A 19845-nucleotide genomic window follows, 5' to 3' on the forward strand; every position below is an offset into this window, starting at 1 on the left:
TACAAAAATAAAACTCTATCCTTATATTTAATATTCCCTTTATTTTTTCACATCTGATTCTTAAAATAAATATTTAAATACTGAATTTATAAAAACATTTACTATGAAATAGAATTTAAGAATATAAAAAATTTGTGGAGATATTGACGATACATCAAATTTTCATCATCATCCTCTGAGTTACTATAAATTACTCTTAATAGAGACATAAATTATATATTATATATCATAAAAGGAAATTGCCCTTCTTATACAGCCATTAGAAACAAGATAAATAATATGTAAAAAAAATTATTATCGTTATCATTATTGTTATTTAATGCATAATTTAGACGTTATTATGTATTCATGTTCTGCCTAGAACAAACTTTAATCTTTTCTGGACAAAATAAATATACGCTGTAATCGGGACATAATCAGGGGCAGTGATGTAGTCCTAAAAAAGTTAAGATATTTTCTTAATCAGTGAAGTAACCGAATCACGTTTATCTTTTTTTACTCATTGGATATTAAAATTTAATAAATATTATCCAATATAAATATTATTTGCTGGGTAATGTTAATACGTCTTTACTTGCGTACCACTGTTTTTGTTTAGGTTACATGCATAATTGTAAAGTTAGAAAGCGGGTACATGCCGTATACCTCCGCGTACCCTCCACTACACCACTAATCAGGGGTAAGTTAGGTCCTAATTTTAGCAGTTATTTGTACTCGTTTTCTCTGGGACGACATATCATTCCAAACGCGTCGAATATTTGTGTCATTCCGACCCCGATAAGTTCATGTCCGTTGGCCGTCACACGTTCGCGCTTACACAATGCCAAACAATCTTACGAGACAATATTATTTTGTTGACATAAAATCCGAAAACGGAAACCGATGTGTTATGTGCGGCTGTCAGGCCAAGGTTTACCGATTGGGAACAGAAAAAAATGATGAAAAACATGCAACAACGAGAAAACGTCACAACGGCAAAAATGGTAATGGTAGCGTCCGGTTTGGCGTAAAGGAAAAAAATACGCGACACGAGTTTCCAATGACAAAATACCGGGTCAAGTTCAGCGGTAAGACCGTAAATGGTGGCAAGTTCGTTCATGGGGAGATAAGTTAGTGTACTTGACACCACGTTATTAGTACATTTACGAGTATAAAACCTGCGGATGACGTTCAACCGTCACATTACGTCTACGTACGCGTGTTAAAAAAAATAATCTTCAATTTCAATCCTCCGACAACGAAACAACAACGTAAAAAATGATGAAGATAACTGTAAGTACAAAAAAAATAACTAAAACAATAAAGTAGTATCAGAAACGGCATAATTGTTTAAACATTTAACTATATTGCATCACGTTAGTCAACGTAATTTATTATTTTATGTAAATATTCATCAAATAATAAAATTATGCTCAAAGCCAATGTGTTTTGATCACTAATAACCCGAAAAATATCTCCGAGTAATTTATTATCCCATTAGTCGTATACTTTTGAAGAGAAGGGCACGGAAAAAAATGATAATAGCCAAAAAAAGAAAATAATCTCATAATTATATCACCTTGTCATCTGTTTTGAAAAGCAATTAAATTTTTTATTTATTTATTTTCTCAACAACTAGTTGAATTACCGCAATGAATTTTTTTTAAACTATTTTGACTATACATTTTTTGAGTTTTGAAACTTTTTAACTCCTATACTAAACAGTTTAGGAATATTGAATATTATTGTATTTCCCCGTAACCCTTATATTATTTTAATCTTTGTTCCTACATTTTGATATTCCGAAAATGTGTAGAAGATAAATCTATCTTTATGTGCCATTTTATCTTATAATGAAATTACTTAATTAAATAAATAAATAATAAATGATAAATGCTAATTAAATAATTACTTTTTAAAACGCCTCTATGAAAATCATATCAAGTAAAGTGGTGAAGAAACTCTTGGGTAGTTGTATGAAAAAAAAGAAGGAGACATAAAATATTATTTAACATTTATTCTGATTAATTAACGATTATTTTTAAATTATTTATTTATTTTAATTAGAAAATAAACTTATAATTATATGTATTACAAACAACAAATTGCGAATAAGATGTAACATATTAAAGAATTTCCCGATATCTGTTATTTATAATGCGATATCTTTTTAGCTTTTAGAGTAAACATGGTTTTTTTTATATATGTATAAAACAATTTTTATATGTAAAACTTTAGATTCATTTAACTAGAAATGCTTTTTTTGAAAAAAAAATTCTTTTTAGTGCTTGAGGCATCAAAGTTATATGATATACTATCTAAAAAATTCCCATATCGAGGCACGTGTCGTCGTTGTGACAGCTACACCTTTCAGACACATGAACCACGTATTTTAGAATCTGACAGAGCTCGTGATGTTATTTTATTTGTTTCCAATATTGAACCATTGTCAATTGAACAAGAAATAGCTATGATTATTACTATCGTTTACAAAACATAACTATGACAACTACAGCTTACGGCGAGAGGAGAAAAATGCAATGGCTTTTAAAAATTTTATTATTATTACTGTTATTTATACACAACATTGTATAATATAACAGTGCGATAGATTTTAAAAATCGAATATTTATTATTATTTATACAATATATATGATATAATAGTGCTGTGTAATTCAAAAGAGAAACGGTTTATAATAATCCGATCGTATGTTGACCATTATCACAGAGTTATGTTTTATAATGTATACATTTTATAGACTATTCTGGTTATGGTGTTTTCCAGTATTAACCAAGTAAAATATACTACATTTATCTATATTATCGAGCTACGGAATTCACTTGCAGAGCGAAGCATAATACTTATCAGAAATATTTATTTATTTTTTATACATCAATGATGGTTTTTTCGACTATACATTTTTAAATAATTAAATTAAATGTTATTAAATTATATGTAATGTAGTGTCAATCTTCGTGTAATCTTATATAATTTCATATTTTGATATTGATTCACATTTTGAAAAATAACGATTCGGTACTTATCCATAAAATTTGTTTGCAGTCATTTAGATACTTAAAGTAGACCTTAATTACGCTTAGTACTCGATTGAATCTTAAGCACATTACCTTTATATTCTACACAGCTTAAATTTATGATTATATTAAACGGCATAACAATCACTATTGTTTTCTGAGCATAAAAAGCGAAATTCATTAAGTTTATAATCAATAATGATATTTACGTTAATAGATATTAACACAAGTTCAACAGTCGAACATTTATTACATTGATTATACGTATAATCGTTCAAAGTGTAACAAAAATCTTAGCTATATTTTTATACGTGTACTTTAAATTTTTGTTTTGAAACGATAAAGAAAAAGTCTCCACGGAATCCCAAAAACCAGCAATTTCAGTATTAAACCGTATAACTCATATAGAATGATATAGCAATGATTTTCTCTTCAATATATATTTCTTATTAATTCATATGCCTTATGAATACAAATTATTTAATTTAATTTACAAAAACATCATATTGTCTAGCAATTTATAAGTCCTCCCGTAAAAATTATATTCTTTTTTTTTCCATTTATTACCATTTAAATATTTTGTTTGATAGAAGAGATTAAAATGTGCGCATTTTCGCTTCTATAAAATCATGTATAATTAATATAATATATGTAAATATAAAAATTTCACTAACGATAATGATATAATGATTGAATTTGATAAGAAAATTGAAAGCGTAAATTTTATACTTTTGTATTCATTTCAATTAGAGTTATGATAAAAATTCTGTCAATCATCCAAGTTATCCGTACTGGAACAAACGGGTTTGAACCCGTCTGCTGCACCGGAAATAGTTATAGTTACACGCGCATAACGCTCTCGTAATAATTTCGATTTCATCATACTCTAGTGACACAACAAACTTCTTTGCGTACACACACGCGCGCGCACAATACACCGAGTAAATTTGGGTCGAAAGGGTAAGAGGGCTTGTGAACCGTGCACACAAAAACAAGCAGCGCGCAGTAAGTCTCGGCCTAAATATATAACGAGTTGCGTGAAAATAATATAGATATAGCTGAACGGAAAAACGTATTGTCCAACTTTGTATAGTCACCGTCGTGTTATTATTGTCAATGTTGACGAGATTGTCGCGGTATAAAACAACGGTCACGTAAATCATTATGCCACCGAGTTGACAAACATAATCGATTTTAGCCAAATATAATAATAATAATAATAATAATAATAATAATAATAATAATGTATAGGCTGAGAGGACGTGCGCGCGCGAGCGTCCACAGCTATATAATGTGTAGAGTTATTACAGTAACGGGTTAAGTTTATGGGTAGGACGTAAGTATTGTGATCGCGAATACCTGTGCGTTCATAAACCTACTAGTACACACTTATGTACACGAGTTCATGCGTTTATGTACATAATATGGGCGTCACGTGTAAGTATATAGGTCAAGATGCGCCGTACGACATCCGAAATTACGAAAATCGTGTTTTTTTTTATATTAATTTTTTTTTTTTTTTTTAGCAGCTCACTTCACATTCAGAAATAATGGAGCGAAAAAATTAAATACGTTTTTTATGTAGAACAATACTGTACAGTAAAAACGATGATATTATTCCTGTTAATGAGACGTGTACAATAATAGATTAGCGTATTTTCGAACATCCACGAGCTTTTTTTAGGCGTGTCTTAATATCGAAAATAAAAACGGTTGGTGGATAATTTTTTTTCTTCTCGTCGTTCTTTTGGTTGAAAAACGTTCCGCGTGCAAAAGCGTGCAATATCTAATAACATCCCCCGACCGGGGACTAATAGAGTTGGCTATGTGAGTAGAGAATCGCCCGTCGTTCATTTGTCACATATTTAATCGTTGGCCCTCCGGTATTTCAAGTCTACGACTAAATTATTTCCAATCGTATAACACATAGCAGCGCTACAATCGGAAACCATCGTGCTCTTCGAATAATCAACGCTACCGTAGATCTACAAGTTATGTCGACTTTTTAGTGTGAATTCGACGGCCAAGTTGTACACTCGAATAAAAATAGAAAAATAATATCACCCAATGATACGTATTTTGCGCTACAGTCAATTCGTTGTGGTGGACTTGCAGTAAGGCTCGCTCGATCGAATGGATTTTAAAAATACATACGATTACTACCACAACGCTATTAACAACTGTAAACTTGCGCTGTATTCATTTTGTACGTCGAAACGATTTAAATTGACAGTCGCTCTGCGTGTAATATTTTTATACATCGTTTCGCGGTACGAACAAATCCGTACAAGTTCCGTTTTCGACCGGAAAACCATGACACGATATTTTTCGGAACGTGTTACGACGATCCCCGCAATTTTTTGTGTAATTTATTCGTCCCTTCGATAGTAATTATTTCGAAAGCACATGATTCTGCATGTCCCTCGGCAGTTTTTGTTTCCGTAACACCGTATAACAGCTCATTTCTTCGCGCAATTACGAACCGACAACGAAACCTAGGACAATCGCAGCAAAAACCAACTTATCCGATCGGAAATAATAATTTCAATCACGTTGCGTTCCGTTTGTGTTGAGTCGCTTCGAACATATTTTTATATTTATTTATTAACGGGCGGAGCTCTATACAACAGTTTCACAGTATACAATTTACAATTTAAATAATTAATAGAAATAACACACATAGGTTTAGACAACATAATAATACAATAATTATTTAAGTATATTGGTATTTAGTAGTACACCTAATTTTACTAGTCTTGATACATGACGCTCTCATTGACCAAACTCATCATACGGTGTAAAGGATTATTTATCCCATTATTTGTTGTGTAGAGGAACTACAAAAGGAACGTGGTGTCTAGTAATGTGAGAAGGAACTTTGAAATTAACCAACGATAGAAGTGACGGAGCATCAATACGACCGTCTATCAGTTTATTCATAAACTCTATGTTAGCATTAACTCTTCTGTCTGCTAGTGAGATAAGACAGTTCCCGTATTTCTAATGAATAGTCATGGGGAGGATGCTTTATTTTTAATATATAACTTGCACAAGATAAGATTCTTCTCTGAATACGTTCTAATTGACAGGAATCCGTTACTGTATTAGGATCCTATAGGACAGATGCATATTCTACAAGGGATCGGACCAAAGAACAATATAAAGATTTTAGTGAAGACAATAGATTGAATTCTTTTGACATACGTATTATGAATCCAAACGTTTTAATAACTGCAACATACCGTTTTTATATGAGAGTAAAAGTTAAGATCTACATTAAAAATAACATCCAAGTCTTTCTTACTACCGATAGAGATTACGCTAGAACCATTTATTATGTACGTATAATAATAGGAGCGGTGTTTTAAAAATGACATACAATGACATTTATTTACATTAAACTGAAGACCAATACTATTACACCATGAGACAAGGTTGTTAAGATTATTCTGGAGCGCAGAGCAGTCAGACACATTTTCAATTTTACAAAAAAGTTTATTGTCATCGGCAAACATGAGTAACTCACAGTTTTTAATAACCCCTTTTATGCCATTTATATATAGCGAAAACAATACCAGGGATAAATATTCTCCCTGAGGAACTCTGGAAAAGACATTAAAAATGGAAAATTTGCAGCCGAATACTTTAACACATTGAACTCTATCTGCCAGATAGAATTTGAACCAAGATAGAAGAGGTTCGCCAAACCCAGATTTGTATAGGTTTTCAATAAGTCAGCCATAATCAACTCTATTAAAAGCTTTAGCAAAATCTATATAAATAACATCAACTTGGATGTGCTTTTCAACAGCTTTCAAAACAAAATTGTTAAAAGCCATTCAATTCATAATGGCCGAGCGACCAGGTCTGAACCCATACTGCTCATCGATTAGAATTGAGTTAACAGGCGATTGGATACTTCTCAATACTAATTGTTCAAATAGTTTAGATATGTGGCTCAAAATTGACACAGGTCTATAATTTTTGACATCGGCCTTATAACCAGATTTAAATATAGGAGTGACAGAACTAATCTTAAAAAATGGAATGAAAAACTCCGCTACCAAGGGAACGCCTGAAAAGTAGCCACAGCGGAAAACATGTTGAGGACTTTATACTGTATAAGAAGATGCCAGACAAGCCATCAGGTTATATTGCAGTAATGTTGTTCTGCTGCACGGTGACAAACGACAATTTGCCTTTGGTCTCCTGCACAACTATACAGACTTTTCTAGGAATTTTCTAAAACGTGGCAGTCAAATTCCTGCCATAGTTATGTTTAGCGCGTTCTTTATGCGATTTGCAATTATGTCCTTCACCCCAATGTAAGGACTACTATCCGTATGCTTTGAGGACTATGGTTACGTGTGTGTGTGTGTATTATAACGTGGCTGATCACGTGGTAACGTAAAATCCTGCGACCTACAAAGGGGTCGGGCGTGTTTCGAACAACATTGCTTGCGTTGTTATTACATGCGAATACCGACGAGAACGCGGTTTTTTGTTGAAATAACCAGTAAGGAATAGGAAGAGCAGGAAATCGCAACATCTTTTTGTACGAGAAACGCGGACGAACCGGAATGAGGATACACACCGTTGTTCACTGTCGTAGTGCACGACGATAAGGATATCATACATTGTATAAGTTCATACGATTGCAATGTAACGCGAATTGGTGCCGGAGGAGTAATTACGCACATATATGAGTGGAAAAATAAAACACGGTACGCATATGATTTGGAGAAAGAAGAAGAATCTCCGGGTGCACCAGCAGAGAGTAGGGCTGCTGTAGTTAGTCGGAGCAGTATATTATTTATTGCCCTGCGTGGCTGTCGGCTTGTACCGGTTGCATATTATAGTTATATATTATTAGCATTGTTCAGGTAACTGAGTTTTTATTTAATTCACTGCAATTGCTATCACCAATCATAGCACCCGTAAGAATTCATAATTAATACATCTCCACGTATTTATGCCTCGGATGTTTCCATACGTATTTTTTCCATATGTTTCCACTAGACTCAATACAATGCATTCCTTCAAATTCAAATATCCATATCGAACAATCATTATTATTATTATAAAGGCGTCTATACGTGTTGCCTGTATATTTTTTAAGCACAGGAAAGAAATACCTTTTCACTACAATCACTCCGGCAATATTTCTCCTGTAAATAATTCACTGTTATTATTCTTGTTTAAGGAATTCACTTCTTGCACGATTCGAATAACTTTTGATGGAAAAAATGCATTTCTTTCGATTGAAACGAAATGCTAAATAAATGATTTCACATCGACACTGTACATTATAATGTATTTTAAAGCGTGAATGGAAATTATGTTTCAGATGTACCTATTTATAATATCGTTTGGATTTTTATTTTTCCGATCTCATAACTCAACTGTGCTTTTTCATATTTTATCCTTAGTGGACTTATCTTGTAGATCTTGGTATACAGCATTCATATACTTGCTTTGTATTAGTAAAATATCAGAACATTGTTGTTCGGTTGTAACTTATGGAGGAATTTTCAGAAAAACATTTATTAGCGGACACAAAAAATACTGAATAAAATTAATAACGTAAACTAATTAAAATACGTGCTCGTAAGACTGAATTTCTAAAAAAAAAAAAAATCAATTAACGAACGGTCAATATTAACAGTTAACGGTTAATAAATTATCAAACAAAAGGGACGTGTTTTGCAAGGATTTACATCACTGATTGTATAATTATTTTACGTTTTCAGATCACATTAGCCGTGTTCTTGGTGGCCGTGGCGAACTCCGCACCGTACGTGCCGGTCGTGCCGGTCGTTCCCGTATCCGTTCACCACCCGGCCGCCGTCGTCCACTCATCGTCCGTAGTCCAATCTCACCCCTCACCCGCCATTACGCGTACGGTCGCAGTGCCAGCCGCCGTCGCTCACCCCGTGTACGTCCGTCCGGCCGTATCCATCCACCCGGTCGCCGTCCACCCAGCAGTCGCCGTCCACCCTGCTGTCGTCCACCCTGTCTTGCCCGTCCACAGCGTTGTGCACTACTAACAGCAGCCGTTCAAACTGTCCATTCAATAGACAATTTGTTCGTCTATACACGTCGCCCGCAAACGCATCAACGCAGTGCTTTATACACGTCCGGCGAAAATGTATTATTTATTCTCGAAAAAACATGATATTGTAATTTATTGTTAAAATCTTTTCGCATTCGATCGATTCGATATTATTACAAATATACTACTGTGACGATATTAATTTTTGTACGCCTCGTCTGGCCGCATTATTTGTGTACATTGTAATTTGGGTTTTTGTTCCCCGATCATAATGACGCCACTGACCACTGATCACCCCCACTGACCCTTGCCGGACGGTTCCGAGCGGAGACTGGTAGTACGAAATACGTCATCAACTTCATCGTACGGAACAATTTCAAGTATAGTATTGCGCGGGCGCGTGCGCTTATTCTCTTCTGCTGTACACGCATTCCGAAATTAAATCGCTGCGAAATAAAAATGTCATTTACATATTTAACAACTGAAAGGGCAATTTGAAAAGAGAAAATGGTCTCGAAACACTAAAAGATTCTACCGAATACATTTTTCTATCCGTATTGCAATTATTACTGTACTAAACACGTATTCGTCGGAGCAACATGCTCGGGACGAACGGTTTTCCCGATGTCACTTTGTTGTCGATAGTGCTTGCTGCTGCAGCCAGCCGGTTCGTTTTGCCGCACTACTACTCGATTCGATTTGCGATTTTTAGAAGAGAGGAATCGCTGTGCATAATTTACGTTTAGTTTCACACCGGATGATCGCTATAAAGGTATGGCTTTTACGTTTTGAATGGGTATATGATAGTGGCGTGGCATTATGCGCTATACGTACTTTTGAAATGCCTTCCATTCGCATGCGCGCATGCCTGGAAGTTAGTGATATCAAGGGATTTGGGATCTGAACGTCCTTAAAACGTCTTCAAAACTACGGAAGAAATCATAGGAAAAATGTTTTTCTCTGACGCTCTCAATGCAAGAACAGTATTAGAATAAACTTGTTTAAAACAGACGTTATACTTTTCAGCATTAAAATTAAAATAGTTGTTTTTATTGTTTAAACGGAGACAGTTGTAATCGTTTGGTTAGCTGAAGATAAAAAGTGAAAATTCTGCGTTTAGTAAATATTATTTTTATGTAAAATACTCCTCTAAAACAAGAAATACAACGAGCAATTACAACAACAAACTACGTGAAGCTATGCACTAAGTTAAATTATGCCATTTGTACACGGAGAAAAGAAAAATAAATTAAAATGAACTATCAAGGAAATAGACGTAATGACATGATTATGGATCATTAAATTAGAAATATAGTTTATAAATTAATTGGAATGCTCTCGTGAAATGATAACTTTACTGCACTTTCCACAATTTTTTTTTTTTTTTTTTTAGTGTAACTCATTAATTTTAAAGATGAACAATTATTGTTATATTTCTAACACAACACCAAAATATAAAATAAAAATATTTGTACAATTTGACAGTATTAACTGAAATCAATAATCGATTTCAGTTTCTAGAAAAATATTATATTTGAGTACAACTATCACCACATTGATAGATTAAATAGCTTATCTACCTGGAAAAAAATAATATCACTCTAAAACTATATTGTCAGTTGGTATAGAAAATTCTTTCATGTTACGAAAAAAATAACTTTTTTCTATAAAAATTTATCCATGTAGTTTAAAAAATATATTTAAACCCTACTGTATATTTACAAAGTTTGAATATAATACAAACTTGATTGTTGATAAAGTTCATACACTTTAAAAACTATTCAGCTTCGAACGAATAGTAAGCGATCTATTGTCTTTTAAAATCCGAGTACTAGTGTATGGTAATTTGAAGTAGATGTATAAACATAATAAATTCAGAATCGAAAGACAATATAATAAAAAAAAAAAATTCCAAGTAAAAATACATTTTTATTTTTTACGTTTCAATTTTTTATAATTTCATGCAATTACGAAGTCGAGGGAAGAAATATGAAGAAGTATAGGGTTTTTAATTATTTCTAATGCGTATAATTGGATCTTGAATGGAAGATATGGCCATGTTATTTTCAAATTATAAACTAAATAATAATAATCTATTTTCAAAATCATCCAATATATAATTATATTGTCTCAAATGCGCTTATCCGTATTACATATATATTATAATTTATTATTATGTTCTCGTGGGTTATAGAAATTACGAGTAAATGTCTAGGAATTATATAATATACAGGTATAAAGTCATCCTTAAAATTAGAACTCTGGATTATTTACAATAAATACCCACAAGTTAATAGTTGTTCGATACTCGAATAATAACTAGCTGTTCATGATTTCAATGGAATCGCGAAATTAATTAAATAGTGACATTGGAATAGCGTTCTTTTAGATTTTCACAAGAATTATACAGTGTTATTTATGTTGCCTACTCTTTGATCGGAAAACTTATAATAATTCTAAAAAATGTGTTTATTCGAAAAAATCTATGTTATAGATGTAAATTAATTCTAGGTGACTCCAGATATTATTCTGGGTTATAAAAATAAAACCAAACCATACACATATACACATTTCAATAGACACCAATTCGAAGCTACGATTTCGTAATTATAATAATAATTTTTGTACGGGCATGATGTTGTAATATAATTTTATTATTTTAAAATAATAATTTTGATTTGTAATAACACCGTTAAACTTAATCTTATTGTATTTTTATACCATGAGATAGTTTATTTTGCTTGTATTATATAACAGTTTCCAACCTTATGTTAGTTAGTAACGTTTCCTTTTTATATCTCAAGAGAAGTGAAAAATAACAATGGCCGTTTTTTTTTCACCGATAACAAATTTTGGTGTAGTAATCTGCACTAAAAGTTTTTTTGTAGTAACTTTTATAAATTGGAAAATTCGATACTACAAACAGATAATTTTCGGACTTTCACTGTAGTTTCTTGTTTCTCTGGAAGAGGAAACACTCTCGGAAATAATGTGAAATTTCTTTCGTCGAATAGTATCAAATGTATTTCGAAGAAATAACTCTACAACATTTTCACCTAATATAATAAAACCAAAATATTCGTTTTGATAAAATTGTTTACTAGACTTTTTAACGATATTTTGAAAACAATAGTTTCTAAGAATGTTGGTGGTTCTTTAACTTTAACTTTCAGGCTTTTGGTTATTAAAAAAATATTCTTAGACTTATATTTTAGGATTTAAAGTGGAAACAACTGTAGATCAACCTACGTGTATTGCGTGTAATAATTAGGTTCAAAACATTCGTGTGGACAAACGTAATTATACGAATACAAATTTCAAAGGAACATTTTTCACTTTCAACCGAATATAGTGTCAGATTATTCGAACACTCGACTCGTGAACGTATATAATCAATGACTGCATTCTATGAACTTTCTCGGGTCTATAACGTAGTCGATGATCAGTTCTATCAGTCGAAAAAAACGATATTATTAATCTCATACCAAAAGCCGCGTTCGCGTACAGACTCAATGAGCCCGACGTATAGGCACGGGAAAAAATGGCATTTTATCGGTGAGTCGACTGAGGTCAGCAGGTCGTGGAGTAGCTGCAGCGTGGCGGTTGCGGCGGACCCGGTCGGTGAATTTCGAATTCACCCTCGTGCACGATTTTATGCGTTTATTAACCCCGGCTGCGAAACGGCCGCTAGTCCGGGTGACGATCGCAGGCCGCGTACGGTCGGCGAGGCGCGCGTACACATTTGCGGGCTGGCCCGCGTACGATTCATCATCACCGATGCTCTACGCCAGGGGTCGCCAACCATTCGATCGCGATTGAATGGTTGATCTTTTTTGGAATATAAGTCGATCGTTGTAAAATTTAATTTTACCATTTTCAGTCGATCCCGTAAAATAATCGGATTAATCAAAACATTAGATTATTATTATTACGAAAAAAACAATAAATAATTATTCTTTGGTCCTTAGACTTTTTTTTTTTTTTATTGCTCATCAAAAAAATCTCTTCCCAAAGACCTAAACTCTCTTGGATATCGATCACCAGGGACTTGAATGTCAAATGTATCTCACTTGTTTAAAAAGGTTGGCGACCTCTGCTCCACGCAACGTTACATTACACTACGTTATCGTTGATGTTACACCGTAATTATTGTTATCATTATTATTGTTGTTTTAGCGTAACATTTATCGTTGGAAATCGATGCGCGATACGACCGGTACGAAAAAGGCGGTCCATGCACGTTTTATGTAAAACATTAGGTTCTTTGGAGTGAAATTTCCAGGGTACATGCAGTGGCGCACGACTCAAGGGTCAATGGGATCAGTCAACCCCCAGAAAAAAATTAGGTGGTTAATATATTTGCCATTTTCTTAATTTTATTTCAATTTTGAACATATGAAACTTGATTGGACCTAGACTGAAGTGCTAAGTTCCACTACCTCAAGCTCCAAAATTACCTTTATTGGAGTTGCTTTGCTAATGTTTATGGGTAATGGGTGGGTGGTTGGTATTAATATAAGATATTCGACCCATTTCGGTAAGAATGAGTTTGCACCACGTGGTACATGTATGTTACGGTATTTGTTAACGTGATTGCAGTTACGAGCGATATGTTTAATATTTTTGTACAAACCTGTCCACTGACACGGCGATCAAGCTGTACACCGATGCTGCCACCGAAACTCCTTGAACGTATGGTACGATCTTACACATCCACGATCCCAAGATCCACGCTAAAAATAATAATAAAAAAAAAAAAGTTATATTATAGATAATACTAAGATTTCATATAGACTAAATACGATAGCAGATGACGCAGTAGTGGCTTGTTTATGATTTTTTTTCAAAGAGCCTCAGAAAATTATAATTGAGATGAGTCATTTATATCATTGTTAATTATTCTATTTTTTTTTTCAAAGAATTTAAATAAAATGTATGTATAAACTACACAGCAAGTGTGAACCCTTTACCAACCTACTGCTTTCAAAACTAAGTTAATTTTTAGGTAAGTCATACTGTGTAATTTACAAAAAAAGTTTTATTTCAAGAAAACACTCTATAAAAAAAGTGTTTCGGAATTTACCGTATGTGTATGTGTTTTCATGAATTAGATATTAAACTGGCAATAAATTCTTTGCATTAAAATATAATATTGAAAAATACATTTTGAAAAACTAAAAAACACAAATATTATTATAGTAAAGTAATATTCAACTAAGAATCTAATTGTATATCTGCTATTATTATAGATTTTATTCTAATTTTTTTTTTTTTATGCTGTGTGATTCAAAAGTAGTTGCAGAATTTCTCTGAACTTGAAAATTTTAAATAAACAAATAGAGTAACTATTTCTTCTTTTTAAAATATTTAATATTATTTAATATTTCAAAAAACAATAAATATAGGTACTAGTAATTTTATCTATAATATTTCTAAGAACATGGCCATACTTAAGACACATTAATGTACCATATATTTTAAGTGAAAATTGTTCTAATATTTATTAATTAAGGAAATATTAAAAATAGAACCATTTATATATATAATATTGAGTTAAAATTAAGAGTTTGGTATTATAATTCAAACATCAGTCGCAATACATCAAGTTTTGAAATCAATGTTAGAGAAATACTAAGTACAATTTTTTTTATCTGAATATATATTATATTATATTTTACTATTAGATGTATTTTTCATTTTCATCAGAAAAATAAGTCTATCTTTAATGGTACAAACTTACAAATGCGAATGAAAATGACAAAATGTATTGACCAATATTACTAAAAAAGGAATACGATATATGTCTTATATTTTCAAATTATAACTAGTCACAGAACTTATTAAAATCACAAAACGAAGTAGACGAGATTTAGTAGTAAAAATATTGTGAATGAAACTATTATTTTGTATATTAAAAAATAAAACAGTCAACTTGACCTATTACAGATGGAAGAGTTTCACTGAAGATAAATAAATAACTTTTTCGATGAGAAGTAAACAAACGAACAGGTGATTAAAAAAGATTGTCGGATGAATAATAATTTATAATTGAAGGTATGGGATAACTGTCATGTAAAATAAAATATTTGTGGTTAAAATTTATGTTAAACATTCGGAAAGGCAATTATTATTAAGCGAATAAATAAAACCCACCAAAAACTTTATTCCGCTGATTATATTTGATATAAGTACATCATAAGAGTATACTTAACGTCAGGTATTTAATATTAATGAAAGAACTTTCAGAAATCATTAGATACATTACGTAGATTAAAAATCGTTGTACATCAATTCGGTGTAGATTATGAAAATATATTAAAAATTAAACACAAACTCATATTTTATGCATTATAATATAACTATATAAAATAGCAGTGATAAAATGATTAAATAGATTCGAGACGGTAATTTTTTCAATGTATAGAGTCTCGTAAAATAAGAGTAATTTGATGAAAATCGTCCGTGGGTTTGGCAAAATCGACCGATTTTTATAGGCTGGTTCGGTAAACAGTCCTTTAGGGAGGGCGTGTGCTTTGCCACGTGTGCGGGTAGTCGAAGGAACGAGGTCACCGGGTCAAACTCAACAATTCGGCCGTGCCCAAGGTATTAAATCCGAAACTTAATGTGTATTTCTTCTTATTTGGCGTTAACTTTATAGTACATCTGGCGATTTTTTAAAATTATTCAACATGTAAACTTATCAACTGATGAAACAATAATAAAATCGTTTAGCTCGTTGAAGGATTAAACAAAAGATTAAAAGTTAAAGTTGGACCCAAATCACTCAATTATACAATAATTCCAATATGGCATCATATACATAATTTATTGATATCATATTAAAAATATTATTTCAACCATGACAAATTAAAATAATATTTATATTGATTCACTTTAATTTTCTTAACATATTTCAGAAAAAAAGATCCGTCCAACCAAAGTCGTGCAATTTAAAATACAATTTTTTTGATTAAAATATTTTTTTTTTAATCATTCATTTATAAAAATTATATTGGTACTTAAAAATCAAATTAGTTCCTGTCAAATTCTCTGAATAATATTGCCATATTTGTTATTAAAATCATTTTTTTATTATGTTACATTTAATCAGAAATTAACTACAAACATTTTTATTAGTTTCTGTATCATATATGGTCTATTAAGTAATTTGTCTGCGTTGTTGATATGACTAGAAACTAATTAATAGTCTATCTAAACGATAACTTTCTAACGCTTATTTATTAGCTATGAATGTTTTATTCCTAATTATATCTTCCATTTAGGTTCAAGCAAACTGTCCTATAAGCTAAACGAATCAAACATATTTATTGAAAAGATAAAAACAAAATATAATATGTTTCCGCCTTGATACAGCCTATTTGGAAGGAAGTATAAAATTAAATTATGATTTTCGTCATCTCAAACATGATGCAATGTAATGTCTTTTTTTACGTGAGATGGGAATATATAATTCGATGAGCGTGCAAAACTTTAGAAAAAAGGAACTGCGTTTTGATAACTGTTTATATATAGCTAAATAGTTTTTATTATGACTATACATAGTATTTTATACTTACACAAATAGCATTTGTTATAATCAATTTATATCTGATTAACTTGAATTGTGCATTATATGAACAATCGTCTACAACGAACATCTACACGTTACATTTTAGAAAACCAGGAAACAACACATTAATAAGAATACTAATAAAATTGTTCAACCTGGAGGAATTATAAGTCGTCATTGTTAGTTGGTATATGTAATATAATAGATAAATTACACGATTGAAAATTGAAGAAGTGTATCAATTATTATTGTTATAATGTCTGATTAGTAATAAACTTGTGGACAATGATTAGAATTAAAATATAATACGATACAACATAATACTCTGTTATAAAATTAAATAATATCTCAGTTCAAAGTCTGGAAAATACATATTCTAAATTAGGTACTTCGGTAACTTAACGTACGTCGGAATCAAATAATTATAAAAAAAATCCAACAGTACTATTTTCATCACGATTTTCTGTATGCGTACAGTTCGCGTACCGTATACATATATTTATTTTTATATATTTCCTCATATGGAAATCTCTTTGAAATCGATTTCAACTCGTGAATCAGTAACCGGAAATGCGCCTGCACATAAAACGCATTTTCAATGTTTTCATCGCGGATGCCACCCGCACGTTGTTGAATATTACTTTTGAAATAATTCTCTCTAAAGACGTCTATGAAATTTATGCACAAAAGTCATCACGCATAAAATATAAATTATAGGCGCAGTAAACAGTTACATCGCGAATACTGTAACGAAATCAAACCGATTGGTTGAGCGTACAACATAATATTAATTATAAGTAAACATATATTTACGAGTACAAGGCATGATTAGTTAGTAGTGTACGTATAATACACAAACCGACGTGAATAATACATTCTACTAGGCCGGTGGCTTTAAGAGTTCGTCACGCAGGCGCGTTGCGAGCATCACGTCCGCGCCGAACGCGAAATAAACCAAAATCGACGCATTCGTTTCATTCAGTTCGATGCTTTTGTATTGTGAAAACCCAACCGAAACACACCGCGCGTTAATAGCCATAAATTTGTTTTCGGAGTTTTCACTTGAAAACTAGGCGAAAAATATATGTGTACGCCAGTAGTACGGTATAACGGGTCGCCAATTGAATATTATACGTACAGCGAATTGAAAACAATAATTTGCACATCGACAATCAACGTAGGCATTAGGTCGGTAGTGTTATGGAAAATTATTACTACACCATTACACGGTTATAGCGATCAGAATTTATTGCAACACCAAAGAACATATAGAGTAGTCGCTGGTGGTGTTTTATTATAATGGTGTACTACCTATTATTAAAACATCGAAAAGTAGCTTATGAAGTATATAAAAGTTCAAAAATAACAAAATCCTCGTATTTCTTCTTTGGCGTCTTATATTCATTTTTTAATGAAAATACAAACTAAGTTATTCAGAATATTTGCGGACGTTGAGGAACGTCATAGGGTCAAAAGTTCGTGAACAAGTACACAAATGTTTACGAAAAACTAAATATCGTACGAAATTTTCGCATCCATTGTAACACGCGTTTATCTTATCTGGACGATGATTAAGAGCGGACTCGTTTTCTAATTTCCGAATTTTACAGATAAAACGCGAAAGATCGCATTGTTCATATACAACTTAAAGGGCGTGATTTCCTGATTTTAAAGGTGCGTATAAATAAAACTGTGGAAGAACGACCGACCCAAGTGTACCAACATAACTGCTTATTGTATAGGAAATTAAAAATTAATATTTCCAAGAAATATAAAATATATAAAATATAAATTATTAAAATATAAAATATATAAATATAAAATATAAATATAAAACTATCCTTGATAAAATAACCATTATCTCGTGGATAATATTATAGTTTTACGGAATAAATGCAATTATTTGTATTTTTTTTTTTTTCCGATTGTGATTAAAACAAATAGCTTTTACCCGCGTTTCCGCTGTACATTGGTGTAATATAAATTAATAATGAAAAATTATGACCATGTCATGAACACTTTTTATCTCTGACATTACCGAACCTATTGTAGGATAGATATTTTTTAAATCATCTTTAATAACGAAATAGTAAGATACACAATGTTTAAATATTTAATATTAAAACATTATTTTAATTATATTATTTTATATTATTAATTAATTTAACATTATACAATATTATTATTATTTTTTTTTTATATAATTTGACAATATTTTATTTCATCTTATTAACTTTTCCCCCTGGACTTCGTATAAGCTTTGAATTGTTTAAGTAAAATTTATAATATTTTGACTGAAATTAAAGACTCTAAAGAACTATATTAAATATTAGTATGACATGAGATCGTTCGGATTGTCGATTCTATTAGATGAAATGCTTGGAAAATATATCAAATCCCATCATAAAATGTTTGTAAGTTATTATATATGTATTATTTATAATTGATAACAGGATAAAATTAATTTTAAATCTTATAGCTAATCGAGTTAATTTAAATTGTTGTAGCTTCGATTTTACGTATGAAATAAATTTATAATTCATTTTTATAACTTTATAATTTAATTTGTACGTATCATTATATCGTTATGTCAATTATGTTTTTATATTTTTATTTTTAAAAAAATAACCAAATTCCACAGAATTTAATAAATAACATTATCCAATTACGGAATACTGAACATATTGAAATAGGATCGTTGGAAACGATAGGTTTCGAAACATCAAGGAAATTTTGAGAAGAAAAATCGATATCCATAAAAGTATAAATATACAAATAAATGCGATTTTGCAAAATAATACATTTTATTTGAAAAATAAGTTAGATAAAAATGTAGTTCCAGTCATTACCATTGTAGTGTAAAACTTTGATTTACATATTAAAACCATAAGTTGCATAGTTTATATGGTTCTTATGGTTAAACTTGAATATAACGTTGGATTTTTTTTTTTTTTAAAAACTTAATCGTTGACGTTAGAATTCCCGATTCATTTTTCCTGATCAAAACGATGCGAGAAGGGTTTTCCACGACATTTACACCGTATTTCAACGTGGGTACAATGTCGTATTCCGAGTTTACAATTAAGTGTTCTGCGCGGTGCAGGGTTTACCGAAACGATGAACGGCTGCGTGGAAAACGTGAATTTCGTTTGTCAAAACTTCACGCCGCGTGAGTGGGTATTTTTTTTATCGTAGCACTTCATCGTGA

The 19845-nt window shown here is 31.4% G+C and overlaps 2 protein-coding genes across 2 annotated transcripts in view; one reads left to right on the plus strand and one right to left on the minus strand.

Moving 5' to 3' along the window:
- The window catches only part of LOC112686836 (neuropeptide SIFamide receptor-like), a gene marked incomplete in the record, with an annotated part of 47498 nt that overhangs the window by 5998 nt on the left and 21655 nt on the right, over positions 1-19845 (minus strand). The window contains 1 exon segment of the mRNA XM_025559298.1: positions 13701-13800. Coding sequence (XP_025415083.1) covers positions 13701-13800 — 100 coding nt within the window.
- On the plus strand, positions 1163-9269 carry LOC112686846. Its single transcript, XM_025559306.1, has 2 exons — positions 1163-1272; positions 8766-9269. The coding sequence occupies exons 1-2, from the start codon at positions 1258-1260 to the stop codon at positions 9060-9062; spliced, it is 312 nt and encodes a 103-aa protein (XP_025415091.1). The 5' UTR covers positions 1163-1257; the 3' UTR covers positions 9063-9269.

This window comes from Sipha flava, unplaced genomic scaffold (assembly GCF_003268045.1).
Source record: "Sipha flava isolate LNK unplaced genomic scaffold, YSA_version1 108_pilon_pilon, whole genome shotgun sequence".
Taxonomy (NCBI): Eukaryota; Metazoa; Arthropoda; class Insecta; order Hemiptera; family Aphididae; genus Sipha; species Sipha flava.